At 48.3% G+C, this 11,012-nt stretch overlaps 2 protein-coding genes across 4 annotated transcripts in view; both read left to right on the plus strand.

Annotated features, from left to right (window-relative positions):
- PRPS1 (phosphoribosyl pyrophosphate synthetase 1) overlaps positions 1-6,683 on the plus strand; it is a 12,506-nt gene extending 5,823 nt beyond the window's left edge. For all 3 annotated transcript variants that reach the window (XM_018070632.2, XM_018070633.2, XM_018070634.2), the window contains 3 exons: positions 385-558; positions 1,406-1,565; positions 4,611-6,683. In XM_018070632.2, coding sequence (XP_017926121.1) covers positions 385-558; positions 1,406-1,565; positions 4,611-4,703 — 427 coding nt within the window. In that variant the 3' untranslated portion in view covers positions 4,704-6,683. The remainder of the gene's footprint in view (positions 1-384; positions 559-1,405; positions 1,566-4,610) is intronic.
- Positions 6,684-10,789: 4,106 nt separating this feature from the next.
- Positions 10,790-11,012, plus strand: part of LOC103767746 (thymosin beta-15A homolog) — a 2,724-nt gene continuing 2,501 nt past the window's right edge. Inside the window, exon 1 of the mRNA XM_008934940.3 lies at positions 10,790-10,795. Coding sequence (XP_008933188.3) covers positions 10,790-10,795 — 6 coding nt within the window. The remainder of the gene's footprint in view (positions 10,796-11,012) is intronic.

Consider the following 11,012-nt stretch of genomic DNA (forward strand, 5'->3'; position numbering starts at 1 on the left):
GTAGATTCCTGTCATAGCCTTAAGCCTTTACAGTGTACTGTTATAAAGATGACAACTTCCCAAGTGTTTGGATCACCTCAGGTTTGCTGAACTTGCTGGTTAACGTTTGTTTTCACCTTAAATGCAAATTAGTTTACAGTGGTCATGATGAAAGACCTTTATCTTAATCTAGTTGCTGTCACTGGGAGAGATTATACCAGAGATTGCAAGCTCAGCTGCTCGAAGGGAAACTAAGGTGGCGAAGTGCCTTTTATTAATTGCTTGGGAGCAGCAACAGATGTGGTGACAGCTTCTCTTAGTGCAGTTTGTGCTTCATATTAAGAGGGATTTGATTGGAGCTGCTTTGTGGAGTTAAGTGTTGTCTGGAAACTGTTCTCTCTTCAGAGTGACCTCCATTGCAGATCGGTTGAATGTAGACTTTGCCCTCATCCACAAGGAGCGCAAGAAGGCCAACGAGGTGGATCGCATGGTGCTGGTGGGGGACGTGAAGGACAGAGTGGCCATCCTGGTGGATGACATGGCAGACACGTGTGGCACCATCTGCCACGCTGCAGACAAGTGAGTGGGGCTGCCTGCTGCTCTGCTAACTCAGAAACCCATTGTTAGGGGACACCCTGTAATGAGTTAATCAGAGGATTTGCACGGCGGGTTTCGCCAAGGCTCCTACAGCTCCTTGGTTATCTCGTGTCATACAAAACGAGTAAAAAGCCCGGTTAAAGTTCTGCCAGAAAACCATAGTGCCTTTTTTTTATTATTGCTTGAAAAATACTTGTGCTGAAAGGAGACAATCACTTGTGTAGAAAGGAGACTAGACCATCACTGGCCATGCCAGGTAGAACCAGGTGCTGTCTGGTCCATCAGCTGAAGATCATACATCTGAATTTCTATTACAAGTAAGCTTTTCAAACTTTGGTATCATTCAAGCCTTCTACACTAGAAACTACCAGCATATGCAGCATCATTAACAGTGTTAAAGACTCTATTAAATAGAGTATTCAATATTAACACAGTTAAATACTAACTCAGTGTTAAACACTCTATTAAATACAGTATTCAATATTAATGCAGTTAAATATTAACACAGAGTTAAATACTCTATTAAATACAGTGCAAAAGTATTAACACGGTATTAAATATCTGCTGCCTTGTGTAGGCAAAATCACAGAAGGTGATTTGTATGATCTGTTCCAAATGTTCCAGAGCTAAGAACAATGTTCTTTTCAATGTGTGCTTTGCCTGTGGTGGATTTCATGGTACTTGTTAAACTGTTTGGGTTTTTTTTTTCCCCCCCAAGTCAGTAGTGGGCTGGAGAGGGGAATCAAAGGTAGCCTGTCTCCTAAGCATTTATGTCAGCTTAATACCTGCTGAGAATTACTCATCCTTCTCCTTTACTTCCCCCTCGCAGGCTTGTGTCAGCTGGAGCCACCAAAGTTTATGCCATCTTAACTCATGGGATCTTTTCTGGGCCAGCAATTTCTCGGATCAACAATGCCTGTTTTGAGGCAGTTGTAGTCACAAACACAATACCCCAGGAGGACAAGATGAAGCAGTGCCCTAAAATCCAGGTGAGCATCTCCTTCTGTCACTCCTTGGGGGTGGTAGCACTTGGCTATTCACCTGTTGGGGTGAAAATCCCATAATACTGTCTAATGCTGACAACAGTTTTATTGGTAGTGCAGTCAGCCTTGACTAGTTCTCTTGGTTCTACTGCTGTGGGGTAACAGGTTACAGTGATAAAATGCAGCTTCTAATCCAGCTCATCTCAAACGGTTCATTAAAGTAAACTTTTTTCAGGGCTTGTCTTACCTAGATCAGATCTCTGATTTAATGGGGCCACAATGTAAGCAAGCAGCTGGCTGTGTGCCCTCTGGAGCAGTGATGTGCTGATGACCTGCAGTACTGAAGCAGAAGTAAATAGGAACTTCTGACATCGGTGCTGACAGCTTTGTTGTGCTTCTGTCACTTAATGCCCAGCTCTTTAAACAGAATATCTGGCCTGTGAAGCAAAGTGAGTGTGGTCTGGGGAAGGTGAATGCTTCCTAACAGCAGTGCAGATGAGCTGGAAGAGGGAGTCCCAGCCTTGTCCCATGGACATGCCTTGCTGGTTTGACCAAGAGCAGCTGACACAGCTCCACAGCACAATGCTCAGGTCCTGCTCCAGAAGCTCTATGTCTCTCCTGTACTGAGGAGCCCAGAACTGGACACAGCACTCCACATATGCCTCACCAGGGTTGAGCAGAGGGGCAGGATCACCTCCTTGACCTGCTGGCAACATTCTTCCTAATGCGCCCCAGGACACCACTGGCCTTCTTGGCCCCCCAGGGCACACTGCTGGTCATGGACAGCTTGTTGTCCCCCAGGACCCCCAGGTCCTTCTCTGCAGAGCTTTCCAGCAGGTCACCCCCAGCCTGTGCTGGTGCCAGGGGTTATTCCTTGGCAGGTGCAGGATTCTGCCCTTGCTTTTGTGGAACTTCAGATAGTTTCTCTCTGCCCATCTCTGCAACCTGTCGAGGTCCTTCTGAAGGGCTGTACAGCACTTTGGGGTATTGACCACTCCTCCCAGCTTTGTGTCACCAGCAAACTTGCTGAGGAGGTACCTGTGCCTTCCTCCAAGTCATTGATGTGTAAGTTAAACCACACTGGGCCCAATATAGAACCCAGGGACACCACTAGTGACAGGCCTCCAAATAGACCCTGTGCTACTGATCTCAACCCTCTTGGATCTGCCCTTCAGCCAGTTCTCAGTCCATGTCACTGTCCACTCATCCAGTCTACACTTCCTGAGCTGCCTATGAGGATGTGAGACAGTGTCAAAAGCCTTGCTGAAGTCAAGCTAGACAATAGCCACTGCTCTCCCTTCACCCACCCAGGCAGTTGTTTCATTGTAGAAGGCAATCAGGTTGGTCAAGCGTGATTTACGTTCAGTGAATCCAGGCTGATTTCTCCCAGTCACCTTGTTGTCATTCTTGCAGACAGAGATGGCCTCTAGAATAAGGCATTCCATCACCTTTCCAGGGACTGAGGCAAGACTGACTGGCCAGTAGTTCCCTGGGTCTTCCTTCTTGCTTCCCTCCAGCCCTCAAGTCACCTCTCCTGATCACCACAGCTTTTCAGAGATGATCATGCATAGCCTGGCTCTGATGTGTGCCAGCTCTCTCAGCACTCGGGGGTGCATCCCATCAGGGCACAGGGACTTGTGGATGTCAAGTCTGCCCAGGTGTTCTCTAAGCCAATCCTCTTTGACCAAGGGAAAGTCTTCCTTCCAGCATTCCTTTACCCTGGTCTCCTGCTTGTCAGTGCAGACCAATGCAAAGAAAGCATTCAGTAACTGCCTTCTCTGCATCCCCTGTCTCCAGGATCCTCTTTCCATTTAGTAACAGGCCCACATTATCCTTTGTTTTCCTTTTGTTATTCATGTGTTTGAAAAAGCCTTTCATCTTGTCCTTGACATCCTTGGCCAGATTTAATTCCAGATGGGCCTTGGCTTCACAGCACAAATATCTAGGACACAGGCATTTGGAGAAGCTCTGGAAAGTGACTGGCACTGCTCAGACTGGTACTGTGGTGTGAGTGTAGCAGGTTCCCCACTACTGGGCTGCTGGTGGAAGGGAAGCTGAACTGTTTGAAGCTGCAATCAGTTTTAAGCTTTTGGAAGTACATTACAAGCTGATGGCAAACTGCTATTGGGTTGCATTTTTGTCAGCACTAACTTCTGGATGATATTCCTGCAACATCTAAAGCATGCCTGATGCTTCAGCTTCTTTCCAAGCTCCACACTACAGCTGGTGTAGGCAAAATGTTAAACTGGCAATCAGTCTGTAAATAGCTGTAGCCAAAGATTGCAATGGAGCAGTTTTCTAGGCTCTCATTTAACACCTCTTTTACTCTGACATCTGATGTTCCATGTTGAGGAATACAGAACTAAAGGATTTCTCATGAGTCATATGCTCTGTCTGCTCTGCAGCTTTTGAGGGTTTTTTTGCTTCCCTTCGTAGACAAACTATCTGAAAGAGATGTTAAATATGGTTTTCACTTAGTTTCCTTAACATACCACGAACATGGTGCTTCTTACTGAGGGTACATATATAGAAATGCTGTAGCTCCTGGGACTCAGAGCTGAGATTTGACTAAGACTCAACTTTCCCTCCTGGTTCCTGTCTGACCCCACCAGATGGAGCCAGCACAGCACCCAGGAGCTGAGCTGTGGCACAGCAGCTTCATTTCTCAGACTGCTGGCAGCGATGGTAAAATCTCTTGGCTCAGAGGAAGGGATCTAATCTTGATTTAGATTCCTCTAACTTCTCTGCAAGCTACACAAAGTGAGGCCTGGGGTACACAGACTTAGGGAGTCTCAGCAAAGCAAAGTGGCAATAGACTCTAACACTGACAGAGATCAACAGTCAAATAATATTTGTAGTGCTATATGTAGAGTATCTTCAGGCTTATATGTAATTAAATCCCAATTCTGTGTAGAAGTTATTTGCCTCCATCTGGTGCGTTATAAGTGTTGGTGATGAGTTTATTCTTTAAGTTCTTCCTAACTTCCCAGATGTTCTTCTAGGCTTGATGTCTTTTCCCAGTGATGCTGATCCACCTTTCTTCCCCTCCAGGTGATTGACATCTCAATGATCCTTGCAGAGGCCATCAGGAGGACTCATAACGGGGAATCTGTTTCCTACCTGTTCAGCCATGTCCCTTTATAACAACAGATGTCAGCTGCTGCTTGTATGGCTTTTTTTTTTTAAAAAAAACCAAAAGTTGTTCAGCTTGTTGTAAAGTTCAGTAGAAGACTCTGCTTGTTCCAGTGCAGTTCTCCACAGCTCCTGCTTAAGTCAGGCTTACTGGCCCTGGTCCCAACACTGGGAGGCTGGAGGGGGGAAGCTCATCTCTGTAACACTCCAACTCCACCAGCAACCCTGTGCATGGGGCTCATCAGTAGTGTTGACTCAATTCTGCAGGTCTGTGGAGAGCAGGACTGACACCTGGCTAATTGCCACAATTATTTTGAGGGGGGGAGGGAGAGGGTTTGTCTGTGGGCAGGGTTAGATGATCTGGCATGTGCACCCTAAATTGTTTGGGAAGTAGAGCTCCCTAGGACATGTTGATCTGGATCTACAGCAAGAGCCCAAGAGACTGCTGGCTGTTTTACCACTCTGTACCTGACAGCCCTTGGAGAGTGGTGGGGAAGGTTTGTGTCTTGGCCAAGCTTGACCCTACTTGAAGCCCTGGGATAAACCTAGGAGGTGGTTCTGCTACAGCTTCCTCCCATGAAAGGAGATCAGTGTAGCTTGCAAACTTGAATTCCTCTTATTGCTGATGAAATTAAATGCCCTTTAGTGTGCTACACAGCAAAGTGAAGGTGAGAGCAGAGTCTGTGCAGGGCTGTGTTAGCTCAGTGGGGAAGGTGCATCCTGGACAAGTGGTTTTTTTCTCTCTTACATAGAGGACCCTTGGTGGTTGTGTGCTTCAGTTTCTAGTGCAGGCTAAAACCAGCTTCTCAGTTTCACAGCTTCCTGTTAGCCCTGCTAGCAACTAGAGAACTGCTGTCATGTACTGCAGCTGCACCTTGACCTGCTGTGCAAAGCCCTGACCCTTTTTTACCAGTACAGTAGTAAACCAAGCCTCTTTATGCCACAGTAGCATGGTTGTTGCATCTAGCAAGTGCCTGCTCAGACGCTGGGGTGACCTAATCCACAACAGCTTTGTGTCCAGCTGGCTTAGCCTCTCATTGCCTGCAGTCCTGTAAGTTACTGACACATTGTTTGTTTGTCCTGCTCATTGTCTGCCTTGCCTTCAAAGTGTTGCTCCTCACAAAATATCTTAAGGCAAGGAGCACTGCAGGTTGCAGGACTATGGAACTCAAAGAAACCTTTGGAGTAGGTGTGATGCTGCTCAGGAGTGCTCACAGCAATGGTTTGAAGAGGCTGGTGATACATAAGTACTGGGAAAACTGCAGATCTAACACCAACCTGACAGGCCACAAAGTGCCTGAAAGAAAAATACCAAAACTAGAGCTGGCTGAGGCTCTTAGATGTAATAAGTATCATCTGAAACTTGAATACTTAGTAAATATACCAGACAATCGTAAGGTAAACTGCTGAGTCTCTCTTGAACTCTTACCGGTTTATAGACCAAGCATTTTTATTCTGGGGTTTTTTTGGGTTTGTTTTTTTTTTTTTTATAAGCACTCCTCTTTTAATTGTTTTTGAGCTGGAGGAAGGGAAAAAGGGAAAAGAAGGAACTTGAAATTACTTTCTAGAGTAACCAGCATGGCTTTGAGAGGCTGGGGGCTGGGGTATAAGTGGAACTAACTGAAAGACTTGGTTAAAATCTAGGGAAGTACTTCTTTAGTTGTGCCTTTTACTGAAGACTTCTCTCCCTTCCCAAACTCCTGTCCTGTGGCAACGTTAACACTTCTATTAGTGTAGGGCTTTTTTTTTTTTTTTTTGTATAAGAATTGGTGTTTTTGTCTGGAAACTGTGCATCTCTCGCTTCTTTGCTTTGCATCCTGCACTGAGCTCTCCCGAGAGTCCGTGATTCCGCCTCCTGTACGGGAGCCCCTGCTGCCACCCCGCTGCTGCCCTGAGAGCCAGGACTGCGGAGCAGCGCTGAGAGGATTTTCAGCAGCATTTGTGTTCAAAGTTAAGACCTGATGAAGGAATTAAACTTTTATTTAAAAACCACGGCCTCTGCCTGTTAAGTGCTTCGAAAAACCTTAAGGGGATGTGTGAGTCGGGTCACTTGAAAGGCAGGCAGATCATGAAGTAGTTCTATTTGGAAGGGACCTTGGAAGGCCGTCTGGTTTAACCCTCGTGCATGGGTTGGCTCTGCTCAGGTTGCATGAAAGGAAAAGCATGGGACCAAGCTGCTTCTCTTAGTGAGCAGTGGCTTTTGTCTGTCTCTGCTTTCCTTGACTTAATTATTAGAGGTGGCAGTGCAGTTTCTCTTGTACTGTTTAATTATGTATCTGAGCGGATTTGTTCACATAATGTTCAGGTGGGGGAAGCTTGAATAGTTTAACAAGTACAAATGAAGAATTTGTAAGTGTCTTGTACAGAGCTGATGATCAGAGGCAGCAGGATTATGTCTTGAGAAGCACTTATTCTAACTAAACCCTGATCCTTTTTCTCAATGTGTATTGCAGACTGGGAAAGTGTAAATGAAGTCAGAAAGATGACATAACAGGTCTAGGGAAAAATCTTTGGCCTTACAGTAGACTTCCAGGCCTAGATTTAACATGACCATGGCCTCAGGCAGACATTTGCTGAGGATCATAACTCGTTCATCTGTTAAAATGTCCTTCAGTACTGGCCAGTGAGTAAGTTTCTCCTCAAACAGCAGGGTGGGTGTTGTCAGGGTGATGTAACGATCACCTTCCTTAGATAAGAAACAGAACATGAGCTTTACAGCCAAAGATTTGCACACAGGTAACCATTTGTGTTGGTGTGTATATAATGTTTTCTTAGTTATCTTAATTAAATGTGCAGCTTGGAGTGAGGGAGAGCACAAACTTCAAGTTCCATGTGACAGCACTGCAACTCTTAAAAAGTATGGGAGATGCACAGGTAGGTATGAGTACTGTCCCAAGGAGGTAAAGTTGTTCTGTTCTGAAACCTTCAGATCAGAAGGGATGGAGATTTTACCAAATTTCCTTCCCCAAATTAAAAAACTTTTTAATTACTGAGCCCATTTGTAGGTAGGTTGTGGCTGACTTGTGCTATTAGAGCAAGTGTGTCTGCCTTTAACAAATGGGTGTATTAAATCAAAGCACTCTTCTCCCTGCCCGGGATAGTCATGGATGTAGCACCAGGCAGCTGTGGGGAGGGTGTCCCTTCACTGCAGCATGGGCTGGGAGGAAAACCAGCCCTAGAAGGGTGAATGGCAGAGAGCCAAGTTCCTGCAGTGTCCTCCAGGTCTGGGAGTGGTGCAGGGATGCTCATCCCTTAGCCCAGGTGAGTTCAGCTCCAGCAGCACCAGCAATGCTGTGAAGGGCTCGTGCTGTCTTGAGCTCCCTGTTGCAGTGGAGGTGGTTCTTCAGCCTGTCCTGGAGAGCTGCTGGGGTGAGCATGGAGCTATGCAGGGTGCTCTGGAGGTAGAAAGCAAGTCATTACTTCCCCAGGAGAAAATCCCATCCGAATCATTGGCTGTGCTTTTGCAGTTGGAGACCTGGAAGAGCAGGACAGAGCTCCAGCAGCTCCCTGTGCCACGGGCACAGCTGGAGTGTGGCTGCAAGTGTGACAATGCTGATACTGGTGCCAGTAGCCACCTTGTGTCTGTCTGCTGCCTGCTGTTAATGCAGCAGGAGCAGGGAACACATCCATCAGAAGTCCTGTATCCCTGCCCAGCTCATCTTCCTGGGTAGCTGACACTAAGGCATAGGGTGGGAGCTGGGCTTACCAAGTCTTCCTTGCAAGGAGCAGGACTTGTCCACTGCTGGAAGCACGATGAGACATGTCTCAAAATAATTGTCATGGGCAGCTCCCTCCGGCCTTGCTGGTGTAAAGATGACTCCTTATTTCTTGGAGTCGGTGTTTCTATGATCTAGAGAAACCAGCACCTTTCCTTGCTGCTACTGGGCAAGGGGGAAACAGTGCTAACAACCAGCCCTTCCCTAAATTGCTAAGAGCAGCAAAATGCATGGGAGGAATGAGCCCTGCTATAAGACAACAGCTCCAGTATGCTGCTGCCTTCTTGGGGCTCTCTTCTCCTGCCCTGATGGATGTGAGGGGTCGTGGCAGAAGGCTGGTGTTTAAAATGAACAGAAGAAAGTGAACTGGCCCTGCAGAGTGGCTCACAGCCTGGCAGGGGTGGCTGGCTGCTGTGGTGTCCTGCAGGCAGAGAGGTCAGGAGGCTGAAAACACCTCCCTGATCAGAGAAAACCTCCTGCCTCCTTCCTGTACAGAGGAAAAGGCATTCCTGGAAATGGCCATTGGGGAGGCTATATCTGAGCTCTGGCAGCCTTGTTCTGTGTGAGATTTAAAACCCATCTAAAATGGCTGGCAGTCAGTCTGTGCTGTTTCAGGTCAGGGCTGTTTCCCCCCATCTGTTGATGTCTCAGTTCTTTAGTTATAAATTATTGAAAGCAGAAATGCCAAAACACGTAAGAAAGAAGCTGGTTGTGCGGTTACAGGAGGCTTTGCTAATTTGTCAGGGGGAAAAGCTCTTGCTGGGATATAAGCTCCTTTCTTGTTCTTTGTGCAAGATGGGTTTTAACAGCTCCCCAGCAGCAGCCCCACCTCTCTCCTGCTGGCAACGCACAGGGTTGGCTTTAAAGCTGCTCTGGCCGTGGTTTGTGGGAGTGTGGTGGTGCCTGCGTGGCCGTGACTGGTTTGAGGAAGGGGGAGATCCCTTTTCCCTGCCTGCATGGCCACCGTGGTGGCTTTGTGCCCAAACAAAGACCCGGGATTTCCAAAGTGCTGCAGCATGGAGGGGATGCACCACATTGCCCAGGGGCTGTGCCTCGGCTGCAGGGGGTGATCAGGTTTTTGGGTGCAGCTGGTGCTGGTGAGGGGCTGTGCACAGGGAGGATGGGCATCAGGTTCTTTTGCACTCGCTGCCTGCCAGGGACAAAAGCTACAGCAGACTGCAGCATCCATAAAGGAGAAGCGTGTGGAGAACAGGCAGGGAAAGAGGGGGAAGCTGAGGGGAAGGTGTGCACAGCCGGAGAGTAAACACGCAGTAAAACACTTGTCTGACTATTTGCATAAAGGCAGAAAGGATTTCCTGCACTCATTTTGAAACTGCATGGGTGGTTTTTTGCTTGCTGGCTGTGCAGGGAAAATGAGCCTTTTCTCAGCTCGGGCTGGGCTGTGTGATGCAGGCTCTGCAGGGTGGGTTTACAGGATGCTCCTGGCTTTGTGGTACTCCCCAAACCTGGCCCTGCCAGGGGCTGCACCACCAAATCAGAACAGCTCTGGGAGCAGCCTGGCCTGGGGCTTCATCAGTGGCTTCTTCCTCCCTCCCCTGGGGGACAGGGAGTGGAGGCAGTTTGCTGTCCAGACTTCTCTCAGAGGAGCAACCTGGCCTTAGATCTTGGCCTTTGCCTTTTCAGCATTTGCCAGCTCTTGGTGTTTCTTGAATTCAGAGCCAGTTTTCTGGCTGGAGCAAGGAGGTGCCTCAGGGCTTGCGGCAAAGGGCCACCTCCGGCCGTGACCTGCTGTCGCTGGAAGGCACCAGGCCCTCCTGCCAAGACGGCAGCCGTCTTGCTAAAGAACACAAAGCAAGTGTTTCCTCCGGATTGCTAGGGATTTGCTCTGCAAAATCTCCAGTAAGTCCTGAGAGAAACCCAGGCTTGGGAGGAGGTGGAGGTGAGAGCTGCTGCTGCAGAACAGCTTCTACCTGTGGTGCTCTATAAGAGGTTCCTGCATGCCACGACACCAGGGTGGATACACCAGGATCTCTGTAGAAGGGTTTTGGCAAACCTCATATGCAGTCAAGATGCTTTTTCCATCCCTTCATTCCTCTTCCCCTCATTTCCTTCAATACCTACAGGACCCTACTGCCAGGCCTCCTAGCCCTCCAACCACTTTCCATCCTGGTGGCCAGGTGCCCCCAGGCTGCTGCTACCCTTCCTGCTGGGATGACATACGCTGCCTGCACTGACTCTTGGCTTTTTCCCACCAAAGGTATTTTTTCCACATGCACTCCAGCCCATCTGCACTGTCCTGACTGCTTCACAGGCTTCCTGCACCCCTTGCCTTGCTGTGGTCAAGCAAGACCTTATGAGCAGGGTCAGCTTCTTGCCCACCCGTGCTGCTTCTTCTGCAACCCGATCTCCCCAGGAAATGCCATGGCCGTAAGGTGGGCACAGTGGCCGAGCATCTCTCACAAGTGTGAGAATATGGTGCTGATTTTAGCCCAAGAGTGTGCTTTCTTAACAATTCTGCTTCAGCAGCGGGTGCATCCCTGGGCACATACGTGGGGCACAGCTGCCTCCATTGCTGCGGGGCACCTGCTTCTGGGGCTGGGACAGTGGGTCACTCGGCCCCACAGGGACCAGCCTGCTGCCTCCA

This window comes from Manacus vitellinus, unplaced genomic scaffold, assembly GCF_001715985.3.
Source record: "Manacus vitellinus isolate BGI_N305 unplaced genomic scaffold, ASM171598v3 scaffold_19_pilon, whole genome shotgun sequence".
NCBI classification, from domain to species: domain Eukaryota; kingdom Metazoa; phylum Chordata; class Aves; order Passeriformes; family Pipridae; genus Manacus; species Manacus vitellinus.